This window comes from Cervus canadensis, chromosome 23 (genome assembly GCF_019320065.1).
Source record: "Cervus canadensis isolate Bull #8, Minnesota chromosome 23, ASM1932006v1, whole genome shotgun sequence".
In the NCBI taxonomy this organism is placed as follows: domain Eukaryota; kingdom Metazoa; phylum Chordata; class Mammalia; order Artiodactyla; family Cervidae; genus Cervus; species Cervus canadensis.
The window spans coordinates 55,073,096-55,095,436 of NC_057408.1; the positions used below are offsets into that span (position 1 = coordinate 55,073,096).

The window sequence follows — 22,341 nt, forward strand, 5'->3', positions numbered from 1 at the left end:
CAGTTATTTATAGAGATATGAAAACTAAGTGAGGCTACAATTCCTCGCCGAGGATTTTCACATCTTTAATATTTGAGTGCAATCTGGTTTATAGCAGCAGAGCCTCGCGAGTGACAGCATAATATTTTAAAATATTTATACTTGTACCTAATGAGCATTTGCGACAGCTTATTTTGGATGAATGGAAATGAGCCTAAAAACTCTACAAAATATACCCTAAAGAAGCCTAAAAGCCATCACACTTTGAAGGCTTCTGTTAAATCAGCCCCTGTGTTGAGGTGAGGATATGGTGTGTTTTGATGGGGCCAGTACACAGCTGGGCACGCAGACCTCAATCCTCTGGTGGACAGAATCCACACAAAAAGGTCTTTACCTTTGACTTGCAATGCTCTGCACTCTTCTCCTGGAGAAGGTGGTCGGATGGAGAATATGTGTGACAGAAAGAGAGAGAATCCTCATATATTCTCAAAGCCAAAATCCTGATATAGACAGGCAGAACATCCACCAGGAAAAAAAATGTAGATGAATTTATAGGTAAATGTTCAATTGTGTATTAGGGAGAAAATCTCCCCTCCAGATTTATATCTTTTCTAGGTGCTTGAAATTTTTTTATTTTCTCTAAACATTTTCAAAATACCAATGGTTCTTAAGGGAAGGAGAATCATGGAAAGGCTTAAGTGTTCAGAACATGGATTCTCAATTGTTTTTGTGTCATGGACGCCTTTGGCAGCCTGGTGAACCCTACAGACTCCTTCTCAGAATGACGTATCTAAACAGATAAAATAAAATTCATCAGACTACAGTGAACCAATTAAATTGAAATGGAGGAATCTATACCTTAGAAACATTATGACATTGTTATAACAACAATGTCTATAAACCATTGCATAAATAAAGTGGTTAATCTAACATGCTACCTTGATATGAAAATCGTGTGATTTTCTGTCTGATGACTAAGAAGTACTGCTAACAGGCTGGTGGTTTATTGCCTGTATTGCATTTGAAGGAAATATTATAGTCAATTAGAAGGTATTGAAATTTTAGAATCAGTTTTATTCTCATCTGATTTCATGAACCTCCTGAATTTTGTCCTGAATTCCTTCCAGGGATTTTTCTAATTTAGTTAAAGACAGTTTTAAGTAAATGAATGGATTTACTTAAATTCATTTACTTAAATTCATACTTAAAATGAATGAATGCAAAGACCTGGTGATGCAGGAGAAGATAAGTAAAAGGGGACCGGGAGGTGGGAGAAACCTCTGCTGGGCTCCTTCTGCTAAGACCAGTAGTTTGGTACCCATGACCCTAAACAGGAGGCTTCTCTGATGGCTCAAGTGGTAAAGAATCTGCCTGCCAATGCAGGCAACTAGGGTTTGATCCCTGGATTGGGAAGATCCCCTAGAGAAGGAAGCAGCAACCCACTCCAGTATTCTTGCCCGGAAAATCCCATGGACAGAGGAGTCTGGCAGGCTACAGTCCATGGGGTTGCAAAGAGTCAGACACGACTGAGGGACTGAACATGCAGACATGACACTGAACAGACTGCGTGTTGCAGTTACTAGTAAATGTGAGAAAGTCTTAAGTAGTTTCACCCTCCTTTGAATCTAAGGGGAGAGGATCCTTTGTTTATGAATATGTTAATGATCAATTAATAATTATTACTTTATTCCAAACTCAGGCTGTCTCCAGCATCAGGCAGGCCTCAGTGGACAGCCTGCCTGTGAAGTTCCATGGGGATTAGGGAGGTAGCCTGTGGCTTCGCTAAGTGGGTTTAGATTACCAGGGGTTAAGGATAGAAACTTTATCCTGGAAAAAATGAAACCTGGACATACTTTCTTCAGCAAAATTTCCTTAAAAATTTTTTAAAAATTGAAATATAGTTGATTTACAATGTTGTGTTAATTAGTGCTGTGTAGCAAAGTGATTCATTTATACAGTTATATATACACATACATTGCTGTTTGTATGCTTTCCCATTCTGGTTTATTACAGGATATTGAGTATAATTCTCTGTGCTGTATGGTAGAACCTTGTTGTTTATCCTTCAGCAAGATTTCTGTGAAAACTGAACAGCTTCCTGTAGTCGTACTTCCTCTGTTCCATTTGGAATGGGGAAGAGTTTAGCAATAGCATTAGTCATCAGAATTTTACCACCCTGTATTTAAGTGCTTGTCTTTTTTTTTTTTTTTTAAGTATAAAAATGTAATATAAACTATGAGTTTGACTTAATTGATCTGGGGCTTAGTGGTTTCAGGTGGGTAGTGAATGAATAGGCTCTAAGTTTTTAAGCTTCCCTAGGTAAGAAATTATCTTTTCTTCCTGAAGTGGCCATTATTAAACTGATGGCTGATTGATATGAACATGTTTCAATGCAAGTATTTGCTGGATGCTGTCTGGGGTTTAAGTACAGATGACACTTTGGTTATCCCACCACTGGTGACATTTCATGCTTATGGATCTAGGATCTCTTTGTTAAAATCTCACAGATTCCTAGTAGAAGCTAGGTCATATGTTTTCCTGTGGGTGAGAGGTTGGGGTGCAGGCAGGTTAATCTTTGCCACATGGTCATGAAAGGTCACGGTTCTGCAATGAAAGTGAAATCAAGGTTGAAGTCACACCACAGATGCTGTGTTCCTCATCCTTCACTGGCTGATGAAGTTGTTCTGAAAGCTCCATTTCCAAGATGGTTCACAGTTGATCACTGTTAGTATCACTTACCATTTTCACCACTTTTCCATGAATATCATCCTGAACTCTGTCAGGCATTCCTCTGCCTTGCTGACATACGCTGGCGTGTTGGTGATAAGCTGAGATCATTATTAAGAAAACAGGTTTTCCACAGACCTGCTGCAGCAAAGTGGTTACCATGCTCATAACACCCATTGGCTACAGCGCTGAGACTTGTCCTGGCTGTCTTTAATGTGTTCCTTAAAAAAAAAAATTGCTTATTTATTTATTTGGCTGTGCTGGGTCTTACTTGCGGCACTTGGGACCTTTGATCTTCACTGCGACATGTGAGCTCTCTTAGTTGACTGGTGTGGGATCTAGTTCACCAACTAGAGGTTGAACACAGGCCACCTGCGTTGGGAATGCGGAGTCTTAGCCACTGGACCACCAGGGAAGTCTTTGTATTCCCTTTTTTCCTTATATTCTCAGCAATAAAGAATCTGCCTGCAATGCAGGGGGCATAAGAGGGTCTATGGGTCAGGAAGATCTCCTGGAGGAGGAAGTGGCAACCACCCCAGTATTCTTGCCTGGGAAATTCCATGCATAGAGGAGCCTGGGAAGGCTACAGTCTATGCAGTCACAAGGAGTTGGACTTGTCTGAGCATGCCTGCATATATCCCTTTGTGATACTCTTTTTTTCCTCATTGTTGCTTACATGTCTGCTTTCAGTCTCCCTTTCTTGTGAATTTTTGAAGGTTAAGAAACCAAATAATATAATTTTCCTGTAATGGCAAGTGCAGGCTCTGGGTCATCTGAATAAATGCAGGCATTTGACGACATCCGTGTGAGATGTTCAGAGTTTTATTTTGGTGTATTTACTCTCTGGGGCTAAAATGTTCATGTTGCTGATACATGACTCACTTCAAAACACATGATACCCACCCCCCATCTCTTCATTTCACTGCTCATCTACAAAATGTAAAGTCTGATGGATACTTTTAAATATTAAATCTACTGAATGATTTTCTGCATTTCATTATATTTTTTTCTTTTCCATTATGGTTTATCACAGGATATTGAATATGATTTTTCATTCTATACACTAAGACCTTGCTGTTTATTCATCCTATATATAATAGTTTGCATCTGCTGATCCCAAACTCCCAAACCATCCCCTCTCCTGCTCGGCTTCTCCCTTGGCAATCACAACCCCTGAAATAATTTTTATTTGAAAATATAATAAAACCCATTTAAGATTTTTTTCCCTGAACATTTTAAAAGTATTCTTTGCCTTTTGCTGGGTTTTCTCCTCTGGGTGTGGAAGTAATTCTGCGTAATGAAAAGGTTTGAAGATGCTCTCTACAATGCTCTCCAAAAGAACTGCCTCTCTGGCAGTTAACTCCCACAGGGGTTAAGGAGCTTTCAAAGCCCTCGCAGTAATGGTTAGTTTTAAAGTATCTGACCCGTCTGTGAGCCAGGTGGGAGTTCAGCTCCCTGGAAGACGACTTAAGGCAGCAATGCAGCTCTTGAAAGAAGTTTTGTGAAAGCCAAGCCCCACGCTGGAAAGAACAAAGCGTGTTAACGTGAACCGCGACTGCTTCCAGAAGAGCTCAGTTGCCGTCCTGGAAAGACATCCTGTGATTCCTGAAGCAGGCGTGGGTGTGCCACTCTTCCTGTGGTCCAATCACATCTCTGTCTTAGTTGTCTGTTGCCTGCAGGTTAATCCTGCTAACATTTGCACAGTGAATAAAGCCAATTACAAGTATTCCTCCATCTTCCAAGATAAGGATGATCATTCTTTGCATTTGTGTTGCTTTGAGATGTCCCACTGATAGTCCAGTTGGAGTTCTTAATTTATCCTGACAGTTATCCCGGAGTTACATCAGTCATTCTTTTCTTCAGTGCATCTCTACCACTGAATGATTTGAGTATATCTCTGACATACACTGGGGGTTCCCCAGTAGCTTAGTGGCAAAGAATCCGCCTGCAATGCAGGAGACTTAGGAAATGAGAGTTTGATCCCTGGTTGGGGAAGAAGATCCCGTCGAGGAGGAAAGGGCAATCTACTCCAGTATTCTTGCCTGGAAAATCCCACGGACAGAGGAGCCTGGTGGGCTACAGTCCATGGGGTCGCAAAGAGTTGGACATGATTGAACACAATCTTGTACCTACTGTATGTCAGATAATATGCAAGGCTGGGATATAGAAGTACAACGTTTACTATTCTGCTTTTAGTAAGGAAAAATGCAATTGATAGCATGATATAGCGTCTCTGTTCTTCTACATCATTTGGGTTCAGGATTATACTGGACACCATCAGCTGGTCAGCCTCTCAGCATCTTTTCATAGGTAAACTCCTATGATTGTAACTCACAATGTCCATTTCGTCTTTCCCCACTTCTCCAGTGTCATTGCCCTAGGTTGTTCTGCTCTCATTGGTCTCCTCTTCTTCACACGTGCCCTGTGTGCCAAAAAAAATTATATGTTTGTTCATTTATATTCATGTTTCTTTGTAAGTCGATCCATGGTCTATTTCTCCATCTAGATTAAGAGCAATATCTTGTCTAAGTGATTCACAAAATAATATTGGCCAAATGAAAGAAAAATTAGTCTTGAATAAAAATACCTGAGATACTCAATACTTCTAACTCTTACATCTCCTTCCTTCTTATTACCAGCAGACACAAATGAATTCTTTGTACAATAATGAATTTTAGGAATGATTCTCATGGTGGTTCTTTTTTTTTTTTTTGGATGAACTGTTTAAAGGTTTAATTAATTAATTAATTAGACTGTGCAACAAGTGGGATTTCCTACCCCTGACCAGGTATCAAACCCATGCTTCCTGCTTTGGGAGTGTGGTGTCTTAACCACTGGACCTCCAGGGAAGCCCTTCATGGTGACTCTGGACAGAACACATGAACAGGGGACTCCTTTTGAGAAGAAGACAGAGTTTTCTAAGCATCCTTGTGGACCTCTGATGCATCATGACTGTGTCTGACCCCCAGACTCTTAGCTCTTTTAGCAGATAATGTTTGTCTCTAGGGTTGTGTAAGCTAAGGAAATTGGACATCTGCTTTGAATAATTTGACCTCAAATCACATTTTTAAGTAAAACCACATGGGTGTTATTATATCATTTTATTGCATTAGGAAGCAACCAGAATAAACAATATCCTCTGGGCTTCTGAAGAGATGCAGGGGCTGATCTCATTGTTTAGATGATATTAAATGTCTTATTTAAAATTCATATTTTCCAGTGAACCCTGGTAGTTTTTAAAGAAATAGATTTCATTTTCGTCTCTTTATTTTGGTCACTACCTCTTGTTTACTTAAGGAAAAGTAACTAATTTTGTCTCAATACTGCCCTCTTAACCATGGTGGGTTTTAATTTTTACTTTTCAATAAGAGAATACCTCATATGATTTTAGAATTGACTTATTTTTAAGAGTTATAATTCAAAGTTAAAGTTGATCCTAATAGCTTCTAGTACATTTTGGTTCCCCTAATTTTAATTTTTTCCAAAGAGCATATGCCACAAATATTTCATTATTTTACTCAGAGATGTGCTATGAAATCTTGATTATATGTTGAATTAAAACTTTAGCCCTAGAATCAGACCTTGGGGAAGATTTTTAACCCTTCTGAAAATGAATTGATAATAATATTCCCCCACCCATGGGTTATTGAGAAGATCAAATAAAAGAATGGATGTAAAGTTCTTAGCAGGACTTCCTCAGTAGCTCAGTGGATAAGAATCTGCCTGCCAACACAGGGAACACAGGTTCAATCCCTGGTCCAGGAAGATCCCACATGCTGCAGGCCAGCTATGCCTGAGACCTGCAGCTGTTTGAAACCTGCACGCCCTAGAGCCTGTGCTCCACAACAAGAGAAGCCACTGCAGTGAGAAGCCCATGAACTGCAACTAAACAGTTGCCCCTGCTTGTTGCAGCTAGAGAAAGCCAGCACAGCAACAAAGGCCTAGCACAGACAAAAATAAATAAATGAAAAGGAAACTGCCTTAAGAAAATAAAGCATTTAACAGAGCAAGTGGCACATTGCAAGTACTCAGTAACACCAGCAGCAGTTGTTGTTTAGACACTGAGTCTTGTCCAACTCTGTTGCAATCCCATGGACTTTAACCCACCAGGGTCCTCTGTCCATGGGATTTCACAGGCAAGAATACTGGAGTGGGTTGCCATTCCCTTCTCCAGGGGATCTTCCCGACCCAGGGATCGAACCTGCATCTCCCGCATTGCAGGCAGATTCTTTACCTCTGAGCCACTGGGGAAGCCGAATACCACCAACAACAACACCAGTAATAACATGCAGAGGAAGCCATGGTGAGTGTCTGTGTTTGGGACAGAGATGGCCAAGAGGCAGCTTCCTCTGGGCTCAGACCCACTGTCTCTTTAGGCAAACCCACTCTTCCCTGAAGTGATTGGGCCGTTCTGTGCAAACCACTGGCCGTTATCCTTAATAAATAAAAAATTACTCTTTTCATGTCTGGAGCAGTTGTTTAGTATTTTTATTCCATAAATCAAAACACTGAAAACTTAGAAATGCACCTACCTTTTGGCAGCCTGATTTGTAGGGCTCTATTCTATGGGAAAACAGTGTGTTCACGTGGATTCTATTGGAATAAACATGTTAGCAACAGCAGACTGGGTCCATATGTCTGTACTGGCCTCAAGAGTTAACCATGTTATATTATTGTTAACAAAACAAACTCCAAAGAAACATGTCAGGTTATTAATCTTTAAAAAACATAGGAAGAGGCTGAAAAATACATCATGTATGTGAATGTATGTTTGTATGTGTATAAACAAAGGTTTTGAAGGAAATATACTTTTTTTTTTTTGGAAATAAACTTTTTATTGGGATAAGTTTGTGGCTGCTTGAGTGAGAAGGGGTTAATTTTCCTTTGAAATCCTTTATTTTCAACTTTTTATAATGAAATATATTAATTCTATTATTTAAAAAAATTAAAGGGAAAAGTTAAAGCACAGAGAAAGAAAGATCTGGGTCTCTCTGGAAAAGAAAAGAGTCTGCAAGGATGTTTAAAATTTGGTTATCCATTTCTTTGCAAATTTATAGATTTTTCCCCGAGCTTTTCCCAAGTACACAGTTGTTTCTCCTATAAGCAAATCAATTCAGCATCAAGTGAGTACATTTTGAAAGGAGCTTAATAACAATGAATAATTTAAATTGGTTAGAATTTAAGCTATATTCAATTGACTTAAAAGGGAAAATAAAATATGCTAGAGACAGGGAAAAAAAAGAAACCTCTTTAGAACTTCATGAAAAATGAGAGAAGCATTTTAAAACCTTAGGTCTTAATAGAATTTTAAAAATTAATTCTGTATTCTAAAGGAAAGTGCAACTAAAAGCTAAGTAGTGGAACGCCTATAAAAATAATTTTCTACCCAACCAAGCTCAGTGATAGAATAATGTATCTGAATTTATTTCTAGCTCACCTACCTAATAAACTAAATCAAGATGTGGTGAGTTGAAGTATTTTAATTAAACTATAGTTCCTACAGACTGAAAATGCTGAGAATGAAAATCGCAGTTGGACATTGACTGGGCACACTCATATTTACTCATGTATCTGAAAATTTGTAAACACAACTCACAGCTTTGGCAATCACCATTAATTATTATAGAATTTTACCCTTTCAATAAAAAAATGTACATTTTCAATAACAATGTATAATTCCATGGATTTGGTAAAATTTCAACTCATAGTTTTTATTCCAAGTTACATTCAGAATGATTAGGCATGTTTGAAGATTAGTGTTGGACATTGGAAAGAATCTGAATGCCATGCCTGGTGAGTATTTCTAACCTTGTTAAGTTGAAAGCATGAGGGTATAGTCTGTATAATCACATGGTCATTGAGACACATGACAACGGGAGGGCCAGCAATTACCTTGAAGTAGGAATTCAACTATTCCATCTCCCTAAACCTAAACCAAATACATTTGGATAAAAACCAGGGCCCAGGCCAATCTTTGGTTAAGTACCTACTCTGTATCAGGCACTCCTCTGAGAAGCCTTCTAAGTGAATTCCCTCATTGAATCAATTCACTGAACAACTTCTTTGAGATGAGCATAATTTTATCCCCATTTCCTAGGTTAGGAAACTGAGGCAGAGTGGAGTGAGCTAACTCGCTCTTGACTTCCAACAAGTGGCCGAGTCAGGATCCAGATGCGGGCCGTCTGGCCGCAGAGCCCCAGTTCTGCTCACCGAGGTCAAAGTGCTCCTGTGTCCCGTCCTGCACCAGAAGGAATCCTTCGCCCTCCCTGGTCCACACAGCCCTCAGAAACTCTTCAAACTGGGCACTCTTATCTCTAGATGGGTCTACTCAGAATTCTCCCCAACCTGCTCAGAAGGGTATGGTCTTTATGGTAGAAATGCAGGAGTCATCACCATGCTTCCTTCTTGAGTGCCTGCAGGAGCTTCGCCATAACCTTACAAATATTTGGGTTTGAAATTTTTACATATTGAAGAAATTTACTCATGTTTTAAAGTATCCCCCACATGTGCTTTAATTTTTGTGGTGAGGACGAATGTTTTCCCAGGCATCTCTTCTCTAATTGTATTTCTGCTAATACAAACTGCCTTTTCATATCAATTGCTAATTGATATGAAATTACTGATATGAAATAAAGACATCAGTATCTTTATGCTTTTCCTGATTAATTAATCCAACAGATTCCTTAAGATTCTAGACTGTTTGATCACTTATAAATTTGACATTGTATCATCAGTGTGATGCAGAGACCAGGTTAATTTCCTCTACTGATTAACCTTGTTAAGTTTTTTTGTTTTTGTTTTAATTAATTTATTTATTACTTTTTGGCTGTACTGGGTCTTCCATGCTGCTCCAGCTTTTCTCTAGTTGTGGTGAGTGGGGTTTACTCTTTGTTGCAGTGTGTGGGCTTCTCCTTGTGGTTGCTTCTCTAGTTGTGGGGCACAGGCTCAGTGGTTGTGGTCCATGACTTAGTTGCTTCGCAGCATGTGGGACTTTCCTGGACCAGAGATTGAACTCGTGTCTCTTGCGTTGGCAGGGAGATTCTTTACCACAGAATCACCAGGGAAGCCCCCACCCCTAGTTACATTTCAATCATTCCTCCTTTCTGCCCTCTGATCCCGGAGGAATCCCACCTTGGCTGTGTCTTCTGACCCCGGGCAGCCCTAATGAAACATCTTACGCAAAATCATTTGTTTCCTCTTCAGGAATATGGGGAGCTCCCTGTTGGAGATGTTAACAGAACCCTTGGAGTTCTTTGGAGGACTATCTTTTATGGCAGGGTAGCTCCTTAAGCCGAAAATGTCAAAGATGATGCACTTTAAAAAATATTTCAGTTTCATTTACATGTCATGTGGAAGTTTACTGTGTAATATCTTTTTTAAATCTTTTTTTTTCTATTTATTTATTTTTTTGTTGGGAACGTCTTCTTAAAGCAAGACATAATTTAGCTGGTAGACAGTCTATCACTGCATACACGTGAAAAAAATCATCTCTAAATTAACAGTAATTTAGGAAAAAATAAGCAGTAACTTAAATTGTGATGGCTTGTGTCATTCTGAGACTTAGAACAAAAGTGAAGTTGTTTCTAAAACTGTCAACTGATAAAAAGCCTGACTTATGGGAAATTAAGCAGCCTCTTGAGAACCTCATAACCAGCTACCTGTCACTTTCCTGTGGCTCACTTCCTGAGATACAGTCATTAGCATCATCAGATAGTTAAAATGTTGTGTTTACTCTGCGTTTGTTCTTTACTTATAAGTCACACACCTAGTATTTTCCAGATAAGTCATTAGAGCAGTGTGTCCAGATGACACACAGTGACTTCTGTCATTTTTTTTTTTCATGAAAGGAGAGATGTTACTTCTCTAATTGAACCCACAGAGTTTCTTCCCTTTTCCAGAAACTCTTCTTTGTTTCTCATATGATAATCGTGTCTCAAAACTCTTTTTATATCTGCATCTCCATTCCTTCCCAGCAAATAGCTGCATCAACACCATTTTTTGTAGATTCCATATAAATGCATTAATATACTAAATTTGTTTTTCTCTTTATGACTGACTTCCCTCTGTATATTAAATAACAGGCCCTAGGTTCATCTACCTCACTAGAAATGACTCAAGTTTGTTCTTTTTTAAGGCTGAGTAATATTCCATTGTATGTACCACATCTTATTTGTCCATTCTTCTGTTGATGAACATGTAGGTTGCTTCCAGTACACTCTTGTTCATGTATGACCTATATCATAATGAAAAGGAAAAAGGACAAAGTTCTTATTTAAAAATGAGCTTCTGGTTGATAGTTCTAGGTTCTAAACCTACAAATTTTACAGCTACTTCACACTGTGGTTATGTAAATATTTTGGTAAACGTAATGGATCTGATCCGCTAATTTGTGAATTTTTTTGTTTCTGTGCTCAATACAAAATATTTAAAATATGATAGACAGCTTAGCTGTGAGATTCTTGCTGGAAGAACTGGTCCAAGTTTTGTTTTTTGGAGTTCTTAAAGTGCTTAGTACGTAATGTTTGCTCAGATGCCTCTTGCATGGCTAAAAGTGACTAGTTAAAGTGACTTAATATTTAGTCACCTCAGTATTCTTATGAGTAATAAAGATAAAAATACCTATTCAATTATGCTGTGAATCACTAATTTACCAATTGCATTATCTTTGAGGCATTTAGTTTAAATGTCCTGAAGCAACTGTCTTATACCCATTTTGGATGTGAGCTATACTTACTATTTTTTTAATTTTTATTTTTCTTGAAGTATAGTTGATTTATAATGTTTCAGGTGTACAACAAAGTGATTCAGTTATACATATACATGTATTCTTTTTCAGATTCTTTCCTATTGTAGGTTATTACAAGATATTGACTATAATTCTCTGTGCTATATATACAGTAGATGCTGGTCGATTATTTTATATTAATATATAGGAGTGTGTATCTGTTAATCCTACTTTATCTCTCCATTCTTTCCCCTTCATTAACCTTAAGTTTGTTTTCTAGTCTGTGAATCTATGTCTGTTTTATAAATAAGTTCATTTATATCATTTAGGTTCTACATATAAGTGATAGCCATATGATTTTTGGCTAATTTACTTCCCTTAGTATGATAATCTCTTGGTCCATCCCTGTTGCTGCAAATCATATTATTTCATTCTTTTTTATGGCAGAATAATATTCCATTATGGGGATTCCTAAGTGACTCAGTGGTAAAGAATCTGCCTGCCAGCGCAGGAGTCTCTGGAGCGTGGGTTCAGGGAACGATCCTCGGTCACGAAGATCTCCTGGAAGAGGAAATAGCAGCCCACTCCAGTATTCTTGCCTGGGAAATCCCATGGACTGAGGAGCCTGGTGGGCTGCAGTCTGTGGTGTCGCAAAGAATCAGACACGACTTAGTGAATGGGCATGTAGGCACACAGTTGCCATTGTATAGATAGATAGATAATGTCAACCACTTCTTTATCCATTCATCTGTTAATGAACATTTAGGTTGCCTCCCTGTCCTGACTATTGTAAATAGTTGAGCTGTGCTTATCGTTAATTTCGTAACACTTATGTTGATGTGAAATTCCCTTGGGGAGCACAGACTGCCTTTTAGTGGCCAGCGTGACTTGCAAGGAGGCCAGGTCATGTGAGTCCCCAGGTTTCCCTCGGCTGAAAGCACATGCTAGACTCTATTGGAGGGAAGAGATCGTGCAGTTTGAGGGTGTACTTGAGCCTCCTTGTGGGGTGGTGTTGCTTCTCTGCCGTCTTACTGTATTTTCACCAGCATTTTAGGAGAGTGGCAAAAATCAGTGCAAGTCACAGATGTTCTTCCTGCTGAGTAATTATTGAGAATCCATCAGAAAGGCAAGAAGAGAGAGGGCAAAAATAGAAAGGGAGAGAGGACATTTGGATGAAGGGAGAATTTTTTTGTTAGAAGTTTTCTTCTCTAGTGGTTGCAAAACACATATTTCATACGTATGCTCAGGTGACATTTTTGAGAGAAGCACGAAAGAGCCTGTGCCCCAGGAAGGAGGCTTGACAGCTGATCTGTAGGACAGGAGAGTGGCCGTGGCGAGAGCAGTTTCATCAGGCTGAAATGGGTGCTAATAAGTGCTTCTACAGTGCTGGTGGCACCTCCCCGCAGAGGTTTTGTTCTCTTTGAGATTTGCTCCTGAGTTCATTTATTTCTCTGCAGGCTTCACATTCCCTATTTCACAAGGCTTCCCATCAGAAAAGACATATTCTTTAGTACCATTTTAGTACCGGCTGAGGGAGACGGGGGAGGGATATAGTATTTTGGTGTTTGAAAGATGAGATCAAATTTAAAATTACAAATTGACAAGAAAAGGTTTTCTTAACTGAGCAGGCAGAGCTCAGTTTTAGATTGTCTCAGGGGGCTATTTCCGTGAGGCCTGAAACGCAGTCATGGGCTCTGAAATCCATGTGGGTTATGTCCATGACTTATTCATGTTGCAAGATGAAATGGGGTAGAATAGGAAATGTGAGTATAATGACCAGACACATGCTGTAGACAGCATACATGTGTGATGTTGTGTGTGTACACACATACACATATTCAGATGCACATGTAGTCAACACAAAACTCTCATGAAAAAGGGCATCATATCAACTTTGAAAAAAAATGGTCACAACTCAAAAGTTGAGAGTTGTATTTTATTTGGTGGGAATTTTTAAGACTTTAAGCGTAGGAGACAGCATCTCAAGTAACGTGGAGAGAACTGCTCTGAGGAGGAGGCGAGGGGAGGAGCCAGGTTATAGAGAAGGTTTGCAACAAAGGGCAGGTAGTCTGAACATCAAAAGAGTATTATGAATTAAGGAAAACTAGATATCCCAGGTTAAGGAATTTAGCAGTTTTCTATGTATGGGAAGGTGCAAGAGTCTGGGCTGGCTGAAATCATTCCTTTTATAGGCTTCTCAGCTATTCTGCGTCAGTATCCTGTGTTTTCACATCCTGAGCTCCTTTGGGGCTTACCACAGGGAGTAGCTGAAGCCTAATGACTGCTAGATCGCAGGTATTGTTCTCTTTCCTGGATGCCCTTAGGCTCACAATGGAAGGCTGCAATCACTGATGACTCTGACATCCTTGTTTACTGATATGGCAGGAAATACTCCATCTCTCAAGTTCATCAGGTGCTGCTTCTCTGTCAGCAAAGGTATTGAATAGCACACAGAGTTCTCTCTTCCTACTACATTTGTCCTGTGCACCAAGTTTCTCGAATTTTGCAGAAGAATCCCTGCAGTTTCCTCAGCCGTTAAAAATCTAGAGCCTAGAACACCAATGCAGATTTTTAATGATGAGGTAGAAGGGAGTAACTAATTATACGTCATTATTGCCGCCTTCACCAACAATGATGGAAGATAGACTAATCAAATGCATGTGCCAATGGGTATGATTAAGCTAAATTTAACTCACCCGAAGAGTTGAGAGTACGAACATCACATGTTCTCATAACAGAGTCTTCCTTTCCAGAGAAACCAAAATAATGATTTTTAAAGACCTGCCGAGCTGCCTGGTGAGACAGCCGCTTTTGAAGCTAACTCCATTCTGTAGAGATCTTTCCATTTGCCCTGCAATGTTATACTCTCTCCACTTCCGTACTTGTGACTTAAGGGTGTTTTGTTTTTTAATTTGAACACAAACAGAATTTTGACGTTAATTTGAATTCTGATTCCTTTTATTTATTTGCCCAGTTGGGGTATTTTTGTAGGGTAAAAGATTGTGGTAAGGACATACCGACAAGGGATCCAATGACTCTTTGAAAATGCATTTTATCACAATCCAAACATTGAAGTAGACATTTAAAATTAAATATTCAACCATATAGGGACATTGTTAAGAACAAACTTAATAGTCTAGAATGTGAATGCTTTGAAGTCTTTAACATCAGTTTGTGAGTTGACTTTACTTCTGTAACAGGCAGGTGATACATTCAGACAATTAAAAAGCACCTCTTCCTCTGACCTGCCATCCCTTTAGGCACAACTGGGACTTTACCCCAGGATCCAGAGTTGCTGGAGGATGCGAAACATAAATGTTCACACTTTCTTCTGCACACTCTCCACAGAACACTAGTGCAGGAAGTACTGGTGTCTCCTGAAACGTCATGTTTAAACTTGATGGGCTTCCCTGGTGGCTCAGCAGTAAAGAATCTGCCTGTAATGCAGGAGACCCGGGTTCGATCCCTGGGTCAGGAAGATCCTCTGGAGGAAGAAATGGCTACCCTCTCTGGTATTCCTGCCAGAAGAATCCCATCGACAGAGGAACCAGGTGGGATACAGTCCATGGGGTTGCAAAGAGTTAGACATGGCTTAGCAACTCAACAACAAACTTGAAACCACATAATAATTCCTGATGACCACATACAGAAGTAAAGGTTTCCTTCCCAAAGCTTAAATGTAGGGGCAAGATTGACTGAGCTGAAGATTTTCTAAAATTTCAATAATGTTTCTCTCCTTTGAAGAAAGGGAGCTTAAACGTTACCATTTTAGGTGAAAAATGATAGCACCAGGTGGGTTTTGGACGGGCAGGTGGAAATATGTTGAGCTAAATGCTGGAGATTTCAAGATGATTTAGAGAAGCCAGGCATTAGGGGGTCTGAAGTACACAGTAAATGTAATGATAATTGTCAGTAACTCTTGGGCTTATGTTATATGGTAAACACTGTCCAAAGTACCTTTATATGTGTTAATCATTATTTGTGACAGCTACATAGATGTATCAGTTGAGTGACCCTGGAGGAAGAAAATAGGAACTTCTCAGCAGACTGCACTGTACTCAATAAAGAGAGACCTTTTTCTTTTAAAATTAGTATTAGAGAAAGAGAAATACCATGTGATGTCATTTATATGTGCAATCTAAAAAATACAACTAGTGAGTGTAATTTAAAAAAAGAAGCAGATGGAGAGAATGGAGAGCAGATGGAGAGAACAAACTGGTGTTACCATTAAGGAGAGAAAAAGGTTAAGGGCAGGACTTCCCTGGTGGTCCAGTGGTTAAAGCTCCATGCTTCCAATGCAGGAGTCATTGGTTCAAGTCCTAGTTGGGGAGCTAAGATCCCACTATGCCTATAGACAAAGGCAAAAATAAATAGTTTAATTTTTTTAAAAAATGAAGAGGAGGAAGAGGCAATACGGGGTAGGGATTAAGAGGTGCAAATTCTTAGATACAAAATAAGCTAAAAGGTTATGTTGTACTATATGAGGGATATAGCCAGAATTTTACAGTATCTATAAATGGAGTGAAACATTTAAAAACTCACATTGAATCACTCTATGGTACACCTGTACTTTCATGACACTGTATAGCAGCTGTACTTCAATAAAAAGAATAATGTGTGTGGACGAGCTGCTCGGGTAGTTTCTTATTTAGAGGTGGAGGACCTTTGCCTGTGACCGTGGGGACAGCCCAGAGACCTAGATGCTTCCAGAGGGCGGAAGGAAGTTAGGAAGGAAGACGGTCCAGGTCGAGCAGGAACTTTGACCAACGTCACACACCTGTCCTTGGAAACCCTCAGCCTAACTGCACAAAACTACACACCAAAAGTGCTAGATCTTGTAAGAAAAACGGCACTGACCATTCAAATCTATGCATCTTTGTATAACTAATAGCAACAGTTCGTTGTTCAGTTGCTAAGTGATGTCTGACTCTTTGTGACCCTATAGACTATATCCCACTAGGCTTCACTGTCCACAGGATTCTCCAAGCAAGAATACTGGAGTGGGTTGCCATTTTCTTCCTCAGCAGGAAGGATATGTAGGGACAAGATTGACTGAGTTGAAGATTTTCTAAAATTTCAGTAATAATGTTCCTCTCCTTTGAAGAAAGGGAACTTAAATGTTACCATTTTAGGTGAAAAATGATAGCACCAGGTGGGTTTTGGATGGGCAGGTGGAAATATGTCGAGCTAAATGCTGAAGACTTGAAGATGGTCTTTCCAAACTAGGGATCAAACCTGCATCTCCCTAACTTGAGAATCCGTCCTTTGCCCCGTGCCAAGGACTCTCTCATCCTCCTCCTCACTAGAGGGGGCCCAGGAGTCATTCCTTTCTGTTGGAGACCACTTTCTGGCAACTGAAACATAGGATCTTGGGCTCGTGGTCCTCATCAGTGTTCTTTTCTTTCTGAACTCAGGAGGGGAGCAGTACCTTCATGGCTTCTTCATCTGGGCTCACAGTTTCCCAGACAGCTTAACAGAGTAGAAAGAGGAATAGCTCCAAAGAGCCACCGAACTTCATGTTGCTTTTGACCCTAAGCAAAGGTATTTCTGCGGGAGTTTTAGATTTGTCGAATGGGCGTCATGTTGCCCTTTACTGGAGAGAAAATTTGCCTTTGATCACTCTAAAACCTTAATGTTCTGCAAAAACTGCACTTGAGCTGAAGGGACTCTGCTGTTCTATGGATGTCATGCCCCTGTTTGCTAATCCTATTAGCTAATTTGCATTGCTGTAACATGACATTCTGGCTCAAAAAGGGAAAAAAGGAGAAAGTATACAAGTCAGGAGGACTTCCCTGGTGGCTCAGACTGTAAAGAATCTGACTGCAATGCAGGAGATCCAGATTCGATCCCTGAGTCAGGAAGATCCCCTGGAGAAGGGAATGGCAACCCACTCCAGTATTCTTGCCTGGAGAATCCCGTGTACAGAGGAGCCTGGAGGGCTGCAGTCCAAGGGGTCGCAAAGAGTAGGACACGACTGTAGTCATTCAACACGCACATACAAGTCAGGATCATTTCAGTATTTGTAGTTCATAGCACCTGAATTTCACCTTGACCTTAAGATAAAAATATCTCTATACGTTAGACCACTTAAGAAGCTGACAGAGCATTCTGTGCTGGGATGAAGCTGAATGGAGTCAGTATTGAAGGACAGGCTGTGTAGTGGGAAAAACAGTATCTTAGGGAACTCCTGTGATTCCTGAACAACTACAATAGGAAGTTACCCAGTTTATCACAGCCTGTGTAAAGAGATGCTTCATCTATGCATCCAGACTCAACCTCCCCAGATGCAGGAGACCTTGCCCTTGTATGCACATCAACACTTTTACCACCTCTGGTCACCACATGTAAGTGATGGAAACACTCCAAGATATAATATTCTTTTTTTTTTTTTCTGTATTTGTTGTTTTGTACATTTTCCTTATATATTTTAATATAGTTATATATATTTTTATTTTATTTACTTTTGGCACACTGGGTCTTAGTTGATGCATGCAGGCTTCCTCTGGTTGCAGTGAGTGGGCTTCTCTTGTTGTAGAGCACAGGCTCTAGGCTGAGTGCCCTTGAGTAGTTATTGCTCCACAGCATGTGGAATCTTCTTGGACCTGGGGTTTAACCTGTATCCCCTGCATTGGCAGGGGGATTTTTTAGCATTGGACCACCAGGGAAGTCCAGAAATAATATTCTTGACAATGTGTTGATACTAAAGGTTTTGGTGATTCAGAGTCGGCTTCAAGTCTGTGTCACACCTCAGCCTCATGAGTGGGAATATTCAACATTTTAACTGTGTTGCCGATGCCACAGCCCCAAATGATGGAATGTGGAATAACTTTTCTTATTTTACTAAAAGCAACAAAGTACAGTTTTTAAGTCCTGTTGTAAATACCATAGCCAGCTATAAGTTTGTGATGGGGTTGGTCAACCCTGCGTCTCTTGAAGAGATTTCCCCCCACCACATGTTGTAGAATATAGATAACCCCAATCATTTCAGTGATATTCTCTTCCACACATTCAGTCTCTCTGTCCCCATCTCTTTCTTAAACCATGTTCGCTGTTCTTCCTTATTACTGAAATATATGTTCCCTAACCCCTCCCTTGTGGCTTGGCTTTCATATTTCCAGGTACATAACATTCATCTCTTGAAAAATTGCTGCATTTTCAAATAGTGCTTGTAATTTTCCTTCACTGTCGTGAAGGGGTTTGTTTTCTCCATATGTGCTTGCATGGCACAGGAGGAAACCTGGGGTTATTGGAGTGTAACGAGATGAGTAATGGGATGGAAACTCAGAGGCTTTAAGTTCGGGATTTGCCACTGACTCATCCTTCAACCTGGATAAAATGCTTCCTAGTCTCTCTGTGATGCAGTTCCTGTTAAATGGCATTAGCACCAGCTCGTCTCAGAAAGCGGTCTTGAGCGGTAACAACTAGATGCAAACATTTTGTAATATTGATCCCTTAATAATAGCCTATTAATTTATAAAGGATATATCTACATTTGGTTTTTTTTTTTTTTTAGTTCTCCTAATAATTCTCTGAGAAAGGTAGTCTCGTTTTGGTGTTTAAGAAACCATAGCGAGTTAGATGAGAGAAAAATTCCACACCTTTTCTAGGATTATGTATGTTTATAGATATATGTGAGTGTTTACTAAAATATATTAGGTTGGCCAAAAAGTTATTCAGGTTTTTCTATAAGATGTAATGGAAAAGCCCAAACAAGCTTTCTGGCCAATCCAATATATACCCACAAGCATTCATACATGTAAATTGAAAATTATGGTTCACAGTGATGTAAGTCTTTAAAGGAACACTCAACTGAGGGTAAGAGTCGTTTTCCACAGTAGAAACGTCCAACCACCCTGAGTAGTATTTTTTTTTCACTTTGATTCTCCAAATTTACTTGTTCTGCTCTCTCAGAATTTCAATACATTTTTCCCTCTCTGCTAAAGAAGAGGAACTAAAAAGCCTCTTGATGAAAGTGAAAGAGGAGACTGAAAAAGTTGGCTTGAAGCTCAACATTCAGAAAACTAAGATCATGGCATCTGGTCCCATCACTGCATGGGAAATAGATGAGGAAACAGTGGAAACAGTTTCAGACTTTATTTTTGGGGGCTCCAAAATCACTGCAGATGGGGATTGCAGCCATGAAATTAAAAGACACTTACTCCTTGGAAGGAAAGTTATGACCAACCTAGATGGCATATTAAAAAGCAGAGACATTAGTTTGCCAACAAAGGTCCGTCTAGTCAAGGCTATGGTTTTTCCAGTGGTCATGCATGGATATGAGAGTTGGACTGTGAAGAAAGCTGAGCGCTGAAGAATTGATGCTTTTGAACTGTGGTGTTGGAGAAGACTCTTGAGAGTCCCCTGGACTGCAAGGAGATCCAACCAGTCCATCCTAAAGGAGATCAGTCCTGGTTGTTCATTGGAAGGACTGATGCTGAAGCTGAAACTCCAGTACTTTGGCCACCTGATGCGAGGAGTTGACTCATTGGAAAAGACCCTGATGCTGGGAGGGATTGGGGGCAGGAGGAGAAGGGGAGGACAGAGGATGAGATGGCTGGATGGCATCATCGACTCGATGGACATGAGTTTGGGTAAACTCCAGGAGTTTGTGATGGACAGGGAGGCCTGGCGTGCTGCGATTCATGGGGTCACAAAGAGTCGGACACAACTGAGTGACTGAACTGAACTGCAAGAAGACTTGTGATGACCAGTTTTCCCTTTTATCTTATGCATTGTGATATGTAAAATTCCTATCATTATTATAGTTTCCATTTCTTGAACCTTTCAAGTGACCTCTCCTAAGATCAGGGTGCCTGGGAAGCTTGCGTTGGCATGGAAACTCTTGGTCACTCATGCGTGGGTTAGTGCCCTGGATGAGAATACGAAAGGAGTCACAGAGACTTCTGTGAATCACCATGCTCCCTGGGCACAGCCGCTGCCCAGTAGACTTCATCACCCTCCCCACCTCTGGTCAAGGAGAAGCCAGCTGGGCAGCAGTGGGGGAGGAGCAGTGGTGCTGACCTGCAAGAAAATCATACTATATTGACGACAAAGAACATCATCATGTCTATACAGTTTCTAAGATTCTGTAAACCAGACCAGCCTGTTCCCTTTCTCTAGATTATATGGAAATATTAGACTGGCTGTGATGACTCAGTGGTGGTACCATGAGAGAATCATGCTGTCTAGAGATGATGGAGAAGTTCAAAATCAAACAGCCCGATATGGCAGCACCTGGCCCCACGTGACTGTTGGGTGCTTGAAATGTGGGTCGTGTGGCTGAGGACATAAACTTTCAATGTTATAGAATTTTTTTTTAATCCAGGTGCTAAATGTTTTTTTATTTATCTTTTTTTAAATTGGAGTACAGTCAATTTGCAATGTTGTAATGTTGTGTTAATTTCTGTTGTATAGCAAAGAGAATCAGATATATATATATACATATATATATTTATACACACATTCTTTTTTACATATATATACATTCTTTACATATATATATATACATTTTTACATATATATATATATATATATATATATATACACACACATTCTTTTTTGCATTCTTTCCCATTATGATTTATCTCAGGATATTGAATACCACTCCCTATGATGTACAATAGTACCTTGTTATCCATTCTATGTGTAATAGTTTGCATGTACCAACCCCAAGCTCCCAAATATTCCTTCCCTGTTGTTCGGTCGCTAAGTTGTGTCTGACTCTCTGTGACCCCATGAACTGCAGCATGCCAGGCTTCCCTGTCCTTCACTATCTCCTAGAGTTTGCTCAAACTAATGTCCATTGAATCCATTCCTTCCCCATATTATCCAGCAATTTGACTCCTGGGCAAATATCTGGACAAAACTAGAATTCAAAAAGGTATACACACACACACACACAAAAGTACACACACCCTTATGTTTATAGCAGCATTATTCACAATAGCCAAGACATAAATGTCCATTGACAGATGAATAGATAAAGAAGATGTGGTACACACACACACACACACACACACACACACACACAATGGAATACTACTCAGCCATAGAGCAAAATAATGCCATTTGCAGTAACATGAATGCAACTAGAGATTATCATACTAAGTGAAGTATGTCAGAGAGAGAGAGACAAGTATCATATAACTTACATATGGAATCTAAAATATGACTCAACATTACAGATTTTTAATTAATTTCTTAAAAAAACTACATGTGGCTAGTGGCCATCAGATTGAACAGTGCAGAGAAAACTGTGCATGTTCCTTGGGAGACTAATCACAGTGACATCAAGGGACTTTGCCATCCACTCATCTTGAGACCACGTTGCGGGTAAAAAGAGGTGAAAGAGAGAGGACCTTGAAAGCCAGGGTCAAGTGTGTAGAATTGCAGTGTCGACCCATGGACATGATGGTGGCTTCTCAGAAATGACCAGGAAGCAGTATTTCATATTGTGACCATCCTTTGATTTTTTTTTTTTTTTTTTTTGCAGGCTCCTTCATGTTGGTAAACACGTCCGGGAGACCCGAGGGACAGAGAGCCCACCTCCTCCTACCTCAGCTGAAGGAGAATGACACCCACTGCATTGACTTTCACTACTTTGTGTCTAGCAAGAGTAATTCTGCCCCCGGGTCACTCAACGTCTACGTGAAGGTCAATAATGGGCCTTTGGGGAGCCCTATCTGGAATATATCTGGAGACCCTAACCGTACATGGAACAGGGCAGAACTGGCCATCAGTACCTTCTGGCCTAACTTTTATCAGGTATGCCCTTTATTTTTCATTTCCTGTTTTGAAATATCCTCTAACTTCTGAAAATATAAATCATTTTTCTATTAGTCTAATTGGAGAATGGATAAGAAGCACTGGTATTTTTAGACCGAGGTAAAGAAAGTTTGTGCTGTTGGATA

General features: G+C 39.9%; 1 protein-coding gene across 6 annotated transcripts in view; it reads left to right on the plus strand.

Moving 5' to 3' along the window:
• The window catches only part of PTPRM (protein tyrosine phosphatase receptor type M), a 640,041-nt gene that overhangs the window by 218,158 nt on the left and 399,542 nt on the right, over positions 1-22,341 (plus strand). For all 6 annotated transcript variants that reach the window (XM_043443664.1, XM_043443666.1, XM_043443661.1 and 3 more), the window contains exon 3: positions 21,924-22,195. In XM_043443664.1, the coding sequence (XP_043299599.1) occupies positions 21,924-22,195 (272 nt within the window). The remainder of the gene's footprint in view (positions 1-21,923; positions 22,196-22,341) is intronic.